The 18,041-nt window shown below is 46.5% G+C and overlaps 1 protein-coding gene across 1 annotated transcript in view; it reads right to left on the bottom strand.

Annotated features, from left to right (window-relative positions):
* Window positions 1-2,651: 2,651 nt before the first annotated feature.
* spef2 (sperm flagellar 2) overlaps window positions 2,652-18,041 on the bottom strand; it is a 55,964-nt gene continuing 40,574 nt past the window's right edge. Inside the window, exons 23-38 of the mRNA XM_065011126.1 lie at window positions 17,788-17,926; window positions 17,446-17,583; window positions 14,939-15,102; window positions 14,351-14,419; window positions 13,976-14,105; window positions 13,714-13,876; window positions 13,182-13,307; window positions 12,455-12,593; window positions 12,072-12,301; window positions 7,311-7,417; window positions 6,075-6,257; window positions 5,576-5,668; window positions 5,198-5,368; window positions 4,041-4,235; window positions 3,252-3,374; window positions 2,652-2,926 (exon numbers count right to left, since the gene is read on the bottom strand). Coding sequence (XP_064867198.1) covers window positions 2,861-2,926; window positions 3,252-3,374; window positions 4,041-4,235; window positions 5,198-5,368; window positions 5,576-5,668; window positions 6,075-6,257; window positions 7,311-7,417; window positions 12,072-12,301; window positions 12,455-12,593; window positions 13,182-13,307; window positions 13,714-13,876; window positions 13,976-14,105; window positions 14,351-14,419; window positions 14,939-15,102; window positions 17,446-17,583; window positions 17,788-17,926 — 2,236 coding nt within the window. The 3' untranslated portion in view covers window positions 2,652-2,860. The remainder of the gene's footprint in view (window positions 2,927-3,251; window positions 3,375-4,040; window positions 4,236-5,197; window positions 5,369-5,575; window positions 5,669-6,074; window positions 6,258-7,310; window positions 7,418-12,071; window positions 12,302-12,454; window positions 12,594-13,181; window positions 13,308-13,713; window positions 13,877-13,975; window positions 14,106-14,350; window positions 14,420-14,938; window positions 15,103-17,445; window positions 17,584-17,787; window positions 17,927-18,041) is intronic.

Below are 18,041 nucleotides of genomic sequence, written 5' to 3'. Positions count from 1 at the left end.
TTAACTTAGGATACTAGGGTTAGGATTAGGGTTAACTTAGGCTGCTAGGGTTAGGGTTAATTTAGGCTGCTAGGGTTAGGTTTAGGGTTAACTTAGGATACTAGGGTTGGGGTTAACTTAGGCTGGTAGGGTTAGGGTTAACTTAGGATACTAGGGTTGGGGTTAACTTAGGATACTAGGGTTGGGGTTAACTTAGGCTGCTAGGGTTAGGGTTAACTTAGGCTGCTAGGGTTAACTTAGGCTGTTAGGGTTAACTTAGGCTGCTAGGGTTAACTTAGGCTGCTAGGGTTAACTTAGGCTACTAGGGTTAACTTAGGCTGCTAGGGTTAGGTTTAGGGTTAACTTAGGATACTAGGGTTGGGGTTAACTTAGGCTGCTAGGGTTAACTTAGGCTGCTAGGGTTAGGCAGAGCCATATATTTAAATATAATAGTTGACAGTTGAATAGTTTGTTGACAATGAATTGAACATCTATTAACCATCTATCAGAGCATGTGCAGACCAGCTGGCTGTTGTGTTTACGGACATATTCAATCAATCCCTATCCCAGTCAGCTGTTCCCACATGCTTCAAGAGGGCCAGCATTGTTCCTGTTCCCAAGAAAGCTAAGGTAACTGAACTAAATGACTATTGCCCCGTAGCACTCACTTCCGTCATCATGAAGTGCTTTGAGAGACTAGTCAAGGATCATATCACCTCCACCCTACCTGACACCCTAGACTCACTCCAATTTGCTTACCGCCAAAATAGGTCCAAAGACGACGCAATCACACTGCACACTGCCCTAACCCATCTGGACAAGAGGAATACCTATGTAAGAATGCTGTTCATCGATTACAGCTCAGCATTCAACACCATAGTACCCTCCAAGCTCATCATTAAGCTTCAGGCCCTGGGTCTCAACCCTGCCCTGTGCAACTGGGTCCTGGACTTTCTGACGGCCCGCCCCCAGGTGGTGAGGGTAGGAAACAACATCTCCACCCCGCTGATCCTCAACACTGGGGCCCCACAAGGGTGCGTTCTCAGCGCCTCTCCTGTACTCCCTGTTCACCCATGACTGCATGGCCATGCACGCCTCCAACTCAATCATCAAGATTGCAGACGACACTACAGTGGCAGGCTTGATTACCAATAACGACGAGACGGCCTACAGGGAGGAAGTGAGGGCCCTCGGAGTGTGGTGTCAGGAAAATAACCTCACACTCAACGTCAACAAAACAAAGGAGATGATCGTGGATTTCAGGAAACAGCAGAGGGAGCACCCCCATCCACATCGATGGGAGAGTAGTGGAGAAGGTGGAAAGTTTTAAGTTCCTCGGCGTAAACATCACGGACAAACTGAAATGGTCCACCCACACAGACAGCGTTGTGAAGAAAGCGCAACAGAGGCTGAAGAAATTTGGCTTGTCACCAAAAACACTGACAAACTTTTACCACCTGGTACTGCAACTGCTCCACCCACAACCGTAAGGCTCAGAGGGTAGTGAGGTCTGCACAACGCATCACCGGGGGCAAACTACCTGCCCTCCAGGACACCTACACCACCCGATGTCACAGAAAGGCCCAAAAAATCATCAAGGACAATAACTACCCGATCCACTGCCTGTTCACCCCGCTACCATCCAGAAGGCGAAGTCAGTACAGGTGCATCAAAGCTGGGACTGAGAGACTGAAAATTAGCTTATATCTCAAGGCTCTCAGACTGTTAAACAGCCATCACTAACATTGAGTGGCTGCTGCCAACATACTAACTCAAATCTCTATCCACTTTAATAATTAAAAAATGGATGTAATAAATGTATCACCAGTCACTTTAAACAATGCCACTTTATATAATGTTTACATACCCTACATTACTCATCTCATATGTATATACTGTACACTATGCCATCTACTGCATCTTGCCTATGCCGTTCGGCCATTCCTCATCCATATATTTATATGTACATTGTGGTCTACAGCAGGTTAGCCACCAGGGGGAGACTCGTCGAGGCCTGGTGAGAGAAGGTGTATACATCACAAGGCGATGGCTCCATCTGCTGGACGTGCCAGGTCTCGACGGGCTCGCCGCCCAGGACTAATTGGGGCTGATTGTGGAGTTGGTGATTAATCAAGGGCTGATTGCTCACCAGCTGTTCAAGCCCCATAACGCTGCCAGAAGGGCAGCAAACAGGGGGGACTGGGGGAAGTAAGGTGACTTCCGTGTAGTTGGAGATGGTGCCCGAGCTAAGACGAGGGAGTTTGTGTGCCCGACAGGATAGAGCAAGACGGTATCCCGGAGAGGGTGTCATGGGGGAGACCTTTCCTTTTGATGTATTGTTTAATAAACACTCTTGAAACGGAGCTAATCATACTCTGTCCGTGTCTGATCGGTGTAAACGTCTTGACCCAACCCCCTGGTCTGCCACAAGATATTCTTATTCATTCCTTTACACTTGTGTGTATAAGGTAGTTGTTGTGAAATTGTTAGCTTACTTGTTAGATATTACTGCATGGTCGGAACTAGAAGCACAAACATTTCGCTACACTCGCATTAACATCTGCTAACCATGTGTATGTGACAAATAAAATTTGATTTGATATTGGGGACAATGTTTGTTGAGGATATGTTAAAGCCACAATCATTATCAGCATAACAAGAGCAACAAAGTCTTCATTTTTGTGATTTTAATGAAACACTTTACTTCAAGAAAGAGGCATGTCATTCATAAACTGAAGGTTAACATTTTGAAATAATTAATTCTAATTATTTTACTTTATAATTTGCAGAATTAATTTGAAATCAACTGCATTTCTAAGTGGATGGGAATCTCAGGTTGGCTTGTGAGAGTTAACTGCGTGATATATTAGGTATATTTATCTTAAGACACCATCAAAGACAGAGGCTCCCCTTCGCTCTGTTGGACCTGCAGAGCTCGGTGAATATCCTGGGAATGAGAGGGAGAGCATGGAGAGGTTAGCTTGATCACTGTTCAATAGGAACGTGAAGAGGGGCTGTCTTTCTTTATGGGCTTGGACCTGGATTCAAATAGTAGTCGTTTTCTTTCAAATATTTGAGCTGTGCTTGATCAATCTTGGGGACCAATGAAACAGTCCCAGAAGCACACAGATCTCACCCATTCGGCAGACTCAAACAAACATTCAAAGTATGTGAAAGAAAGCCAATGCTATTTGAACCTAGGTATCGTGTTGTGAATACTATACAGTGTGTTTATCTTTTGAGTGTGAAGTTTTCTATTGTTCCATACTAACAATGAGTTGGTATTGAGCAGAGCCCTCGATCAGATCTTGTATGACCGGATGCTGGGATAGGATGGAGAATGGAATCTTGTCCTCAACCTTGTACCCCAGTTCTCTGTAGACCTTCACAAAGTCCTGTGGGTAAAGAACAATCCTAGACTTAACAAGCAGCTCCCAAACAAAAATGTACACATTTTCGTTCAAAAGACAGATTGATGTCCCGGCATAGCCAGAAGAGGACTGGCCACCCCTCAGAGCCTGGTTCCTCTCTAGGTTTCTTCCTAGGTTTTGGCCTTTTCTAGGGAGTTGTTCCCTAGCCACCGTGCTTCTCCAGCTGCATTGCTTGCTGTTTGGGGTTTTAGGCTGGGTTTCTGTATGAGACATCGGCTGATGTAAAAAAAGGCTTTATAAATACATTTGATTGATGGATTGATTGATTGTTGAAATCGTTCATCAATCAGCCAGGTAGTTCAGTTCATCCCAGTAAATCAAAATTAGGTTATTTTTTATTTTTGCAAATGCATTTTCAAAATGCTACCAATCACTGTGAAGTGTTAGGTAGGAGTGGGTAAGAGTGGCAATATCATTTGGCAAAAAACAGCAACATAAGCAATATGATTAAGTGGGAAGTAGTGTTTCATATGTTTCTTAGCCTGGTCCCAGATCTGTTTCTGCTAACTCCTTGTCATGACAGGGAGTTGTCATGACAACACAAACAGATCTGGGACCAGGTTATATTTATATATATATATATATATATATATATATCTTACAGAATGGAGTGAAACTCCTGTCCTGTACCTCTTGATATTCATCAGGACTCTTCCAGTTGGGATGGAAGCGGTTCTGGCATGCCCCCCAGGCTCCCCCGTGACAGATAGCTCGGAGGAGGGCAGGAATGGACACCCCCTCCTCCCCTCTTGGCCCCCCCTGAGGCTCCACCTCCTCCTCTAGCTCGGTCGACTCACTCAGCCCCTCCTCCATGTAAGGCACCGACTACAAATTCACAGTTAGTCATCAAACAATGGATAGAAATGAGCAGATGCTCTGAGCATCTGCACCAAGGCCAAGCTACTGGTACTACTGCTACAACTACTACTGCAACTACTGACACTACTACAACAACTACTACTGCTGCTACTACTACTGCTATTGCTACTACTGATACTGATACTACTGATACTGATACTATTACTGCTACTATGACTATTAGTGCTACTGCTATTACTACTACTGCTACTTAGTTATCAACATACCATACAGTATGTTGATGACACTGGACTTGAAACATATGCACATGATACATCTAATAGGGACTATGAGGTGTAGTTAAGGACAAAACGGTACCATATTCCCCTACATAGTACACTCCTTTTGACTAGAGTCGGGACACTATATAGTATACTCCTTTTGACTAGAGTCGGGACACTATATAGTACACTCCTTTTGACTAGAGTCGGGACACTATATAGTACACTCCTTTTGACTAGAGTCGGGACACTATATAGTACACTCCTTTTGACTAGAGTCAGGACACTATATAGTACACTCCTTTTGACTAGAGTCGGGACACTATATAGTACACTCCTTTTGACTAGAGTCGGGACACTATATAGTACACTCCTTTTGGCTAGAGTCGGGACACTATATAGTACACTCCTTTTGACTAGAGTCGGGACACTATATAGTACACTCCTTTTGACTAGAGTCAGGACACTATATAGTACACTCCTTTTGACTAGAGTCGGGACACTATATAGTACACTCCTTTTGACTAGAGTCAGGACACTATATAGTACACTCCTGTTGACTAGAGTCGGGACACTATATAGTACACTCCTTTTGACTAGAGGCAGGACACTATATAGTACACTCCTTTTGACTAGAGTCGGGACACTATATAAGGGAATAGGATGCTGCTTCACATGCAGCCTTGGATGCAGAGTGACGAAGCCAACCTTGAGAAGTCTACTGCTAGACTGGTGTCGAAGCGGCTGTCCCATGACGACACTGAGAGCTCGGACAAAGCCCTGCGTAGGGTCAGGGTGGGCGGCGAAGTACAGCAGCATGGTCACGTAGTCCACACGAGCTGGCGAGCAATCGGGGTCGGCGAAAAGCAGGAAGAAAAACTGCAAGAAATATTTGCAGATGAGTTATCAATGCAACATTGTGTGATGATTTGTATTATTCCATTTATAAATTCAAGCAGTTGGTTGTTGTGAGACTGCAAACCCCGCCCATCTGACACTCCAGGCAGACTTAACTCAGCACTAAAAGTATTTAAAAGATTTCTAATAGTATTTGAATCCAGGTCTGGGTGTTGTTGCTATGTGTACCTTCCGTAGATTAGCCAAGCGATCGTAAGGAAGTGGCTCAGACAGGTCTTCGGGAATGGGCAGTGCCCGCTCACTAGGGAACCACAACTCAACCTAATAATGAAGCAAGAAAATATGATTCATTCATACATGTCAACCAGGTATCACAGTATGAGCGACAATGTCAAGTCTTCACCTACCACCTGTAATGATGTGTAATTCATGCATTTTGGCAGCCATCATTTGATGCTAACCAAGACATAAAGATTTGACTGCCATATGTTTAAAAAGTGCTAATATCACTGTGTGTAATGGGAAATGTGATGGTGATAGTAGAGTTTGTTGAAGAGCTGGTAGTGTACTGTAGGTAGGTGGTATATGGTGAAATTTCCCCTTGATGCTGATCATGGGTCAGTTTAGCATTTCCCCCACTGATGATTAAGGTTAGGATTGGGGAAGGGGAAGCTAAACCTAGATCTGTACCTAGGGGGAAACTTCACCCCATAGCGTAGGAAGGTACCTTTAAGTACTGCTCCTCAGTCAAAGACCCTGTGGCCCCAGCGTCCTCCATCTTGAAGCGGGCCAACACTTGCAGCAGCTGAGGCAGAGTAGGGGTGGGCCAGGGGAGGGCGGCACTCAGCAGGAACTGACGCCAGTCCAGCATCTCTGTGTTCTGGGTTAGCATCGACACCAGCTCCACCAGCTACACACACACACACATTTCACACAAACACAAACAAACATACACACACACACACTCCATGTCTGTTCATGAGAACATGACTGTTTGTGGCCGTGATGACACCCTAGTAGCCAAGTTGTGAGTCAGCCAGCCAGTCAGTCAGTCAGTCAGCCAGCCAATGGGTCAGTCAGCCAGCCAGCCAGCCCATGGGTCAGTCAGTAAGTCAGCCAATGGGTCAGTCAGTCAGCAGGTCAGTTAGTCAGTGAGTCAGTCAGCCAGTCAGTTAGTCAGCCAGTCAGTGAATCAGTCAGTCAGTGAGTGAGACAGTCAGCCAGTGAGTCAGTCAGTGATTCAGTCAGTGAGTTAGTCAGCCAGTCAGTTAGTCAGTCAGCCAATGGGTCAGTTAGCCATTGGGTCAGCCAATGGGTCAGTCAGCCAGTCAGCCAATGGGTCAGTCAGCCAATGGGTCAGTCAGCCAATGGGTCAGTCAGCCAATGGGTCTGTCAGTCAGTGGGTCAGTCAGTCAGCCAGTGGATCAGTCAGTCAGACAGACAGTGGGTCAGTGAGTCAGTCAGTCAGTCAGATAGTCAGCCAGTGGGTCAGTCAGCCAATGGGTCGGTCAGTCAGTGGGTCAGTCAGTCAGTCAGCCAGTGGATCAGTCAGTCAGTCAGACAGACAGTGGGTCAGTGAGTCAGTCAGTCAGTCAGATAGTCAGCCAGTGGGTCAGTGAGTCAGTCAGTCAGCCAGCGGGTCAGTGAGTCAGTCAGTCAACCAGCGAGTCAGTCAGTGAGTTGGTCTGTCAGTCAGCCAGTGAGTGAGTCAGTCAGCGGTGTCAGCCAGACAGCCACTGGGTCAGTCAGCCAGCCAGTGAGTCAGTCAGTGAGTCAAGCCAGTCAGTCAGTGAGTGGGTCAGTGAGTCAGTCAGCGGGTCAGTGAGTGAGTCAGTCAGTGAGTCGGCCAGTCAGTCAGTCTGTGAGTCGGCCAGTCAGTCAGTCTGTGAGTCGCCCAGTCAGTCAGTGAGTCAGCCAGGCAGTCAGTCAGTCAGTCAGCCAGACAGCCAGCCAGTGAGTGTACCTGAGACTCTGAGATGTGCATCCAGGGGTCTGGCAGAGCGTTGGTCCCCATGTTCAGAGAGGTGATCTCCTGCAGGATCTCCCAGAAGTCAGTACTGCACTGCACACCTGACGGGACACACAGAGTTGATGGGTGAATCTCAAGCGTATCAGTTGATAAATCCTTGATTCCTCGCATCCTTTCTCCTCACCTCCTTATCAAAATGCATTGGAGGAGGTCAGAGGAGAGGAACCTCGGATCTCCTCCTCCAATGCGTTTTGAGAAGGAAGCGAGAAAAAAGGACATGAGGAATCAAAGAAATACAATAGAGATTAACATAAATCAGGGGAATCCATGTCCTTGTTTTTGAAAGAAAATTTTAAAAAATTGTCCATTAAAATAACATAAAATGTATCAGAAATACAGTGTAGACATTGTTAATGTTGTAAATGACTATTGTTGCTGGAAACGGCAGATTTTTTATGGAATATCTACATAGTCATAGAACCAGCATAGAAAGAGGAGTGGGAGGCCCCGGTGCACAACTGAGGACAAGGACAAGTACATGAGTATTTACGCCTCACAAGTCCTCAACTGGCAGCTTCATTAAATAGTACCTGCAAAACACCAGTCTCAACGTCAACAGTGAAGAGGCGACTCTGGGATGCTGGCCTTGGCAGAGTTGCAAAGAAAAAGCCATATCTCAGACTGGCCAATAAAAATAAAATATTAAGATGGACAAAAGAACAGACACTGGACAGAGGAACTCTGCCTAGAAGGCCAGCATCCCGGATTCGCCTCTTCACTGTTGACGTTGAGACTGGTGTTTTGCGGGTACTATTTAATGTTACTACGCCAGTGGGGTAAAGTACTTTAGTGAAAATACTTTAAAGTACTACTTAAGTATTTTTTGTTGGTATCTGTACTTTACTATTTATATTTTTGGCAACATTTACTTTTATTTTGCTCCATACATTTTCCCTGACACCCAAAAGTACTCGTTACATTTTGACAGTAAAATTGTCCAATTCACACACTTATCAAGAAAACATCCCTGGTCACCCCTACTGGTTTGCTTAATATAAGGAATTTTAAATGATTTATACTTTTACTTTTGATACTTAAGTACATTTGAGCAATTCCATTTACTTTTAATGCTTAGGTATTTTTAAAACCAAATACTTTTAGACTTTTACTCAAGTAAGCATTTTACTGGGTGACTTTTACTTGAGTCATTTTCTATTAAGGTAACTTTACTTTTACTCAAGTATGACAATTGAGTACTTGTTCCAGCACTTTCAAAGATAATTGTGTAGTCTAGAGCGATTTTCTAGGTTAGCTAGCCAGCTATTGTCGTTCTCCTACGCAACGTAACGTAACCAACACTGCTAGCTAGCCAGCTAGCTCCCGATAAGCAGCATTGTAGAAACTTCACACTCAACGGTACGACTTGATTAGGGTAGTGTCAACAACGCAGCTAGCCTACCCCAGCAGTACTCTATCATTTTAATCATTTTAGTCAATTAGATTCTTGCTACGTAAGCTTAACTTTCTGAACATTCGAGACGTGTAGTCCACTTGTCATTCCAATCTCCTCTGCATTAGCGTAGCCTCTTCTCTAGCCTGTCAACTATGTGTCTGTCTATCCCTGTTCTCTCCTCTCTGCACAGACCATACAAACGCTCCACACCGCATGGCCGCAGCCACCCTAATCTGGTGGTCCCAGCGCGCACGACCCACGTGGAGTTCCAGGTCTCCGGTAGCCTCTGGAACTGCCGATCTGCGGCCAACAAGGCAGAGTTCATCTCAGCCTATGTCTCCCTCCAGTCCCTCGACTTCTTGGCTCTGACGGAAACATGGATCACCACAGACAACACCGCTACTCCTACTGCTCTCTCTTCGTCCGCCCACGTGCTCTCGCACACCCGAGAGCTTCTGGTCAGCGGGGTGGTGGCACCGGGATCCTCATCTCTCCCAAGTGGTCATTCTCTCTTTCTCCCCTTACCCATCTGTCTATCGCCTCCTTTGAATTCCATGCTGTCACAGTTACCAGCCCTTTCAAGCTTAACATCCTTATCATTTATCGCCCTCCAGGTTCCCTCGGAGAGTTCATCAATGAGCTTGATGCCTTGATAAGCTCCTTTCCTGAGGACGGCTCACCTCTCACAGTTCTGGGCGACTTTAACCTCCCCACGTCTACCTTTGACTCATTCCTCTCTGCCTCCTTCTTTCCACTCCTCTCCTCTTTTGACCTCACCCTCTCACCTTCCCCCTACTCACAAGGCAGGCAATACGCTCGACCTCATCTTTACTAGATGCTGTTCCTCCACTAACCTCATTGCAACTCCCCTCCAAGTCTCCGACCACTACCTTGTATCCTTTTCCCTCTCGCTCTCATCCAACACTTCCCACACTGCCCCTACTCGGATGGTATCGCGCCGTCCCAACCTTCGCTCTCTCTCCCCCGCTACTCTCTCCTCTTCTATCCTATCATCTCTTCCCTCTGCTCAAACCTTCTCCAACCTATCTCCTGATTCTGCCTCCTCAACCCTCCTCTCCTCCCTTTCTGCATCCTTTGACTCTCTATGTCCCCTATCCTCCAGGCCGGCTCGGTCCTCCCCTCCCGCTCCGTGGCTCGACGACTCATTGCGAGCTCACAGAACAGGGCTCCGGGCAGCCGAGCGGAAATGGAGGAAAACTCGCCTCCCTGCAGACCTGGCATCCTTTCACTCCCTCCTCTCTACATTTTCCTCCTCTGTCTCTGCTGCTAAAGCCACTTTCTACCACTCTAAATTCCAAGCATCTGCCTCTAACCCTAGGAAGCTCTTTGCCACCTTCTCCTCCCTCTTGAATCCTCCTCCCCCCCCCCCTCCTCCCTCTCTGCAGATGACTTCGTCAACCATTTTGAAAAGAAGGTCGACGACATCCGATCCTCGTTTGCTAAGTCAAACGACACCGCTGGTTCTGCTCACACTGCCCTACCCTGTGCTCTGACCTCTTTCTCCCCTCTCTCTCCAGATGACATCTCGCGTCTTGTGACGGCCGGCCGCCCAACAACCTGCCCGCTTGACCCTATCCCCTCCTCTCTTCTCCAGACCATCTCCGGTGACCTTCTCCCTTACCTCACCTCGCTCATCAACTCATCCCTGACCGCTGGCTACGTCCCTCCCGTCTTCAAGAGAGCGAGAGTTGCACCCCTTCTGAAAAAACCTACACTCGATCCCTCCGATGTCAACAACTACAGACCAGTATCCCTTCTTTCTTTTCTCTCCAAAACTCTTGAACGTGCCGTGCCGTCCTTGGCCAGCTCTCCCGCTATCTCTCTCAGAATGACCTTCTTGATCCAAATCAGTCAGGTTTCAAGACTAGTCATTCAACTGAGACTGCTCTTCTCTGTATCACGGAGGCGCTCCGCACTGCTAAAGCTAACTCTCTCTCCTCTGCTCTCATCCTTCTAGACCTATCGGCTGCCTTCGATACTGTGAACCATCAGATCCTCCTCTCCACCCTCTCCGAGTTGGGCATCTCCGGCGCGGCCCACGCTTGGATTGCGTCCTACCTGACAGGTCGCTCCTACCAGGTGGCGTGGCGAGAATCCGTCTCCTCACCACGTGCTCTCACCACTGGTGTCCCCCAGGGCTCTGTTCTAGGCCCTCTCCTATTCTCGCTATACACCAAGTCACTTGGCTCTGTCATAACCTCACATGGTCTCTCCTATCATTGCTATGCAGACGACACACAATTAATCTTCTCCTTTCCCCCTTCTGACGACCAGGTGGCGAATCGCATCTCTGCATGTCTGGCAGACATATCAGTGTGGATGACGGATCATCACCTCAAGCTGAACCTCGGCAAGACGGAGCTGCTCTTCCTCCCGGGAAGGACTGCCCGTTCCATGATCTCGCCATCACGGTTGACAACTCCATTGTGTCCTCGTCCCAGAGCGCTAAGAACCTTGGCGTGATCCTGGACAACACCCTGTCGTTCTCAAATAACATCAAGGCGGTGGCCCGTTCCTGTAGGTTCATGCTCTACAACATCCGCAGAGTACGACCCTGCCTCACACAGGAAGCGGCGCAGGTCCTAATCCAGGCACTTGTCATCTCCCGTCTGGATTACTGCAACTCGCTGTTGGCTGGGCTCCCTGCCTGTGCCATTAAACCCCTACAACTCATCCAGAACGCCGCAGCCCGTCTGGTGTTCAACCTTCCCAAGTTCTCTCACGTCACCCCGCTCCTCCGCTCTCTCCACTGGCTTCCAGTTGAAGCTCGCATCCGCTACAAGACCATGGTGCTTGCCTACGGAGCTGTGAGGGGAACGGCACCTCACTACCTCCAGGCTCTGATCAGGCCCTACACCCAAACAAGGGCACTGCGTTCATCCACCTCTGGCCTGCTCGCCTCCCTACCACTGAGGAAGTACAGTTCCCGCTCAGCCCAGTCAAAACTGTTCGCTGCTCTGGCCCCCAATGGTGGAACAAACTCCCTCACGACGCCAGGACAGCGGAGTCAATCACCACCTTCCGGAGACACCTGAAACCCCACCTCTTTAAGGAATACCTAGGATAGGATAAAGTAATCCTTCCCCCCCCTTAAAAGACCTAGATGCACTATTGTAAAGTGGCTGTTCCACTGGATGTCATAAGGTGAAAGCACCAATTTGTAAGTCGCTCTGGATAAGAGCGTCTGCTAAATGACTTAAATGTAAATGTAAATGTAAATAATGACATAGATTAGTACATACACTTGGCTAATACTGTGTACATATATTAATGTTGCAGACCTGTGGGCGCCACCTTGCGTAGCTGGCGGTAGAAGGCCTCCAACTGAAGGATGGTGAGAGTGCTGTCTGTGGGAAGCTCCAAAGGGGCGGGGCGAGGAGGGTTAGGGGGGCTGACCACAACCCGAATGTCCCCGTTCAGGAAGAAGTCTGTGCATACCAGCATCAGTTCACTCTGGAGCTTGGCGGCTGACTCGATGTGGTGACGCACCACCTCAGCCAGCTGGTCAATGCTGGGGGGACAGAGAAGTAGCGTGAGGTTGACCCTAGATGCTGATCTTGGGTCGGTTTAGCATTTTATCCCCACTAATGGTTAAGGTTAGGATTGGGGAGGGGAAGCTGATCCTAGACCTGTACCTAGGGGGAACTTCATCGCCGGAGTATACCTGTTCATCTCAGACAGGAAGCGGGCTCCCAGCCACTCCTCCATGTTCCTGAAGGCCTGCTCTGCCTGTCTGTGCAGGACCCTCACCATGCACAGAGCACAGGCCTTGACCAGCTCCACACGCACCTTCACTGCACTGTCTGGAAGGGTGGGGTGGAGGGGCACGTAAAAGCCTTTATATTTGTTATGGATCCCCATTAGCTGCTGCCAGCTAGCTACTCTTCAGCTATACAATTTTAAAAACATTACAATACATTCATTACAGAATTCACAACACTCTAAGTGTGTGCCCTCAGGCCCATACTTCACTACCACGTATCTATAACACAAAATCCATGTGTACGTGTGTGTATAGCGCGTATGTTATCATGTGTGTGTGTATAGTACGTATGTTATGTATTCATGTGTCTGTGCCTATGTCTGTGTTACTTCACAGTCCCCGCTGGTCCATAAGGTGTATTTTTACCTGTTTAAAAAAAAAGTGGATTCTACTGCTTGCATCAGTTACCTGATGCAGAGATTCATGTAGTCATGGCTCTATGTAGTACTGTACATTTCCCATAGTCTGCTCTGGACTTGGGGATTGTGAAGAGACCTCTGGTGGCATGTCTTGTGGGGTATGCATGGGTGTCTCCGCTGGGGAAGGCTGCATCCCAAAAGGCACCCTATTCCCTATATAGGGAATAGGGTGGTATTTGGGCTCTACAGCCAATGCTGTAGTTTGGTACCTTCATGGTCGAGGGCTGCAGCATACTCCTGTCTGATTTTGTTCCGTATGGCCCTCTTGCAGACCTCCTCTGAATCTTCCTCTGGGGCAGGGGGTGGGCTGGGCTCCTGAGCAGGGGAGGGAGGGCCTAAAAAAGGAAGTCACTTTTTTTTTAGATTTTCAAGAGAAAATCCTCAAAACAGTTGACACAAAAATAAATATGCTTGACACATACTGATGTGCAGGGATCCCAGTCCCATCAAACAAACAATGCTGATCATAGTAGATTGTGACAGTAGATCATGTACTCAATTTAAAGAGGGACACTTCTTATGAACGGTGAGAGGAGACGATTGTGGAGTGAGAGAGAGTACGGGGCAAATCCAAATCTGGACCTTGAAGCTGGTGATTTTCATTGTTCCCCTCTAATGAAGGACTGATTTAGACCTGGGACACCAGGTGGGTACAATTATTTTCAGGTAGAACAGAAAACCAGCAGTACACCGGACCTCCAGGCTCGGATTTGAAAACCACTGGGATAGAATAAGTCCAACCTTTCTTCTTGGTGCCAGCTTTCTTCTTGTCCTTGCCAGAGTTGGCTGCGGCGGCTGCAGCAGAGGCGGAGGCTTGGGACATTCTCTGTAGCCGTTCTCTATCCATCTGCTGCTGAGCCTCCTCATTCTCCTCTGCCTCGCGTTGAGCCGCCTCCACTGACACCTGGACACACACAACTACCTATGAGAAACACATACATACGCTCACAAACACACACACACACACACACACACACACACACACACACACACACACACACACCATGTTGTTGATGGCTGTCAGAGCAGTCTGATAGATGTCGTGCAGCAGCTTCTCGTCGGGGTCCTGGAAGCCCTTCTGTTTCATAGAGGCCACTTCGGTAGAGGGAGGTCTGCGGGGAATCAGTGGAACACTGCAATAACAGACGAACAAAATCACACGATGCAAAACGCATCATCAATGGAAGTTCTTGCTCTGTACTGAAAGTGCCTTATCTTGAAAACCTGTCTGCTGACATGCAAAACAAAAAATGGGATTGCATTAACAGTGGACTTATGTGAAACAAAGTTCTAGAATATTGTTTTTGTAGGAAATATCCCTTTGACGTGTCTATATTTGACCAAGGTGAGAGGTAAATTGGGCAGTGCTTTCTCTTACACTTTGGTTTTCTTCTTTTCGTCTCCTTCACAGTCTCTTTTACCAGCACTCTTGGTGACTCTTTCAGAACTGGAGGGACAGGAGTGTTTGACGATGAGACGACAGTAACAATTGATGAAAAACCTAATACTGTAAAGTCCCCTAAATAAGCAAAGGTATTAACTATTGAAATAGCTGTGACTCTCCCTGACTGGCATTGGGTATACCAGATCAAATGGGTCCGTGCTGTGATTGGCTGCGCAAAAGGCCACGTCATTATGCTCTGCATAAATGGATAATAACTGATAGAAAATCCAGATTTGGGCTAGGGGAGAGCAGCTAGCTAGGTCAGTTTCTATTATACATCAATGGAGAATAACTGACAGAAAAGCAGGTGTGTATTCATTAGGGCACACCGTAGCAAAAAAAAAATTCAATGGAAAAAAACTGTTTTGCAACCAAAACAGGAGTTATATTATTGGACAAATGTAGATTGGTCCCTCCTTGTTTGCTTCCATTTGGTTCAGAATGGTTTCTAGTGAATACACCCTAGGTATTTTGGATGAATCTGGACGAATCCCTTCCCCTGAGCAGCAGCCTTCTGCTTGCCTCTTGGATTTGTCAGTCTGGTTTCCTGGCTCCTCCAGCGCCACGATGTCTAGCAGTGGAATACAGGTGAATTCTGGCCCCGCCTCAGACAGCACCTGTTTGTACATGCCTGTGTAGTAATCCCGCAGGAGACGTAGAGAGTCCTGGAATCGGTCCACTTCCACCTGGAGGAGGACAACATTAGTACATCAGTGTGCATTTCAGCCAAGGAGCTAACCAACCTCGAAATGGAGATAAAAACCAAACCTGAAACATTCCCGTTTTCACTAATACACGTAAGCAATTGCACAGTCGCTCATGACAGATTTAACAATTAGGGACGGTTTCCCAGACACATATTAAGCCTAGTCCTGGATTTAAAAAAATATATATATATACACAGTTGAAGTCGGAAGTTTACATACACCTGAGCCAAATACATTTAAACTCAGTTTTTTCACAATTCCTGACATTTACACCTAGTAAAAATTCCCTGTTTTAGGTCAGTTAGGATCATCACTTTATTTTAAGAATGTGAAATGTCGGAATAATAGTAGAGAGAATGATTTATTTCAGGTTTTATTTCTTTCATAACATTCCCAGTGGGTCAGAAGTTTACATACACTCAATTAGTATTGGGTAGCATTGCCTTTAAATTGTTTAACTTGGGTCAATTGTTTCAGGTAGCCTTCCACAAGCTTCCCACAATAAGTTGGGTGAATTTTGGCCCATTCCTCCTGACAGAGGTGGTGTAACTGAGTCAGGTTTGTAGGCCTCCTTGCTCACACAAGTTTTTAAAGTTCTGGCCACAAATTTTCTATGGTATTAAGGTCAGGGCTTTGTGATGGCCACTCCAATACTTTGACTTTATTGTCCTTAAGTCATTTTGTCACAACTTTGGAAGTATGCTTGGAGTCATTGTCCATTTGGATGACCCATTTACGACCAAGCTTTAACTTCCTGACTGATGTCTTGAGATGTTGCTTCAAAATATCCACATAATTTTCCTCCCTCATGATGCCATCTAGTTTGTGAAGTGCACCAGTCCCTCCTGCAGCAAAGCACCCCCACAACATGATGCTGCCACCCCCGTGCTTCACGGTTGGGATGGTGTTCTTTGGCTTGTAAGCCTCCCCCTTTTTCCTCCAAACATAACAATGGTCATTATGGTCAAACAGTTCTATTTTTGTTTCATCAAACCAGAGGACATTTCTCCAAAAAGTACGATCTTTGTCCCCATGTGCAGTTGCAAACCATAGTCTGGCTTTTTATGGCGGTTTTGGAGCAGTGGTTTCTTCCTTGGTGAGCGGCCTTTCAAGTTATGTCGATATAGTTATGCCGATATACCATTTATCGACATATAAGTTATGTCGATAACCACACGGTGGTTGGAACCAAAAAACTCAAATTTGGACTCATCAGACCAAAGGACAGATTTCCACCGCTCTAATGTCCATTGATTGTGTTTCTTGGCCAAAGCAAGTCTCTTCTTCTTAATGGTGTCCTTTAGTAGTGGTTTCTTTTCAGCAATTCGACCCTGAAGGCCAGATTCACGCAGTCTCCTTGGAACAGTTAATGTTGAGATGTGTCTGTACTTGAAATCTGTGAAGCATTTGGGCTGCACGCTGAGGTGCAGTTAACTCTAATGAACTTATCCTCTGCAGCAGAGGTAACTCTGGGACTTCCTTTCCTGTAGCGGTCCTCATGAGAGACAGTTTCATCATAGCGCTTGATGGGTTTTGTGACTAGACTTGAAGAAACTTTAAAAGTTCCTGAAATTTTAAAGCATTGATTGACCTTCATGTCTTAAAGTAATGATGGACTGTCGCTTCTCTTTGCTTATTTTAGCTGTTCTTGCCATAAGATGGACTTTTACCAAATAGGGCTATCTTCTGTTTACCAACGCTACCATGTCACAACAAAACTGATTGTCTCTAACGCATTAAGAAAAAAATAAATTCCTCAAATTAACTTTTAACAAGGCACACCTGTTAATTGAAATGCATTTCAGGTGACTACCTTATGAAGCTGGTTGAGAGAATGCCAAGAGTGTGCAACCCTGTCATCAAGGCGAAGGGTGGCTACTTTGAAGAATCTCAAATATAACATATATTTTGATTTGTTTAAAACTTTTTTTGGTTCCTACATGATTCCATATGTGTTATTTCATAGTTTTGATGTCTTCACTAAAATTCTACAATGTAGAAAATTGTAAAAATAAAGAAAAATCCTGGAATGAGTAGGTGTCTCCAAACTTTTGACTGGTACTGTATATATTTATATATATATATATATATATTTTAAAAATGTTTTATTGTCACATACACCAGTGATACGGGTTGTTTTAAAGTGCAGTGATGTGTTGTTTTAAAGGGTCAGCCATAGTAGTATGGCACACCTGGAGCAAATTTAAGATGGAGATTCTCATTTCAACTTGCTTTTTATTGTCAGCTGGCAAGCGCTTGTGATATTTGGTTCTGGGTGATGCTGAGATAACATGTTCATGGACAGGATGGGAGGAGCATCACCTGCATTAGTGTGGAGAAATGGTTGATGAGCACCGCCGTATGGTCTTCCAGCCAGCCGTCGCACATGATCGCCGCCCGCTCCTGCCCCGCTTCTTCTTTACGCTTATCACAGATGTCCCACAGACGCTCGCGCAGGTCCTGCAGTGTCACGACACCAGACGAGACAGATAGACAAACACAGACAGAAGGACAGACCGACGAGACAGAAGGACGGACGGATAGACGGACCAACATAGCGACAGACAGACTCTCAGCATTGACAGGCAAATGGGAAACACAACAGACATGGGCAAATGTCATAACAGACACGGCTTTGATGGCGTTTGTGTTACTGTAGCCTACATCCAGACGCTGGTGCAGCTCTGCCTTGGTCTCCTCGTCATCTCTCATGTCCTTGGGGATGCTGTTATAGTTCTGCTGCCACTGGGATACAAACTCTTGCTTCAGGTCGGGCCGTCGGAGGTACTGCTTAAACTCCTCTCTGCAAGCGTCACAAGATAAGAGTCAGAGTTACTTCTCTTTGTTCACACTGTACATATCCCAAATGCAGTGTGGCAGACGGCAGGAAGAGGTGAGGGGAGTGGTAATCGAGGAGA

This window comes from Oncorhynchus nerka, linkage group LG27, assembly GCF_034236695.1.
Source record: "Oncorhynchus nerka isolate Pitt River linkage group LG27, Oner_Uvic_2.0, whole genome shotgun sequence".
Taxonomy (NCBI): Eukaryota; Metazoa; Chordata; class Actinopteri; order Salmoniformes; family Salmonidae; genus Oncorhynchus; species Oncorhynchus nerka.
Note: the sequence above shows the minus strand (reverse complement) of the source record. Positions and strands in the feature narration are given on the sequence as shown.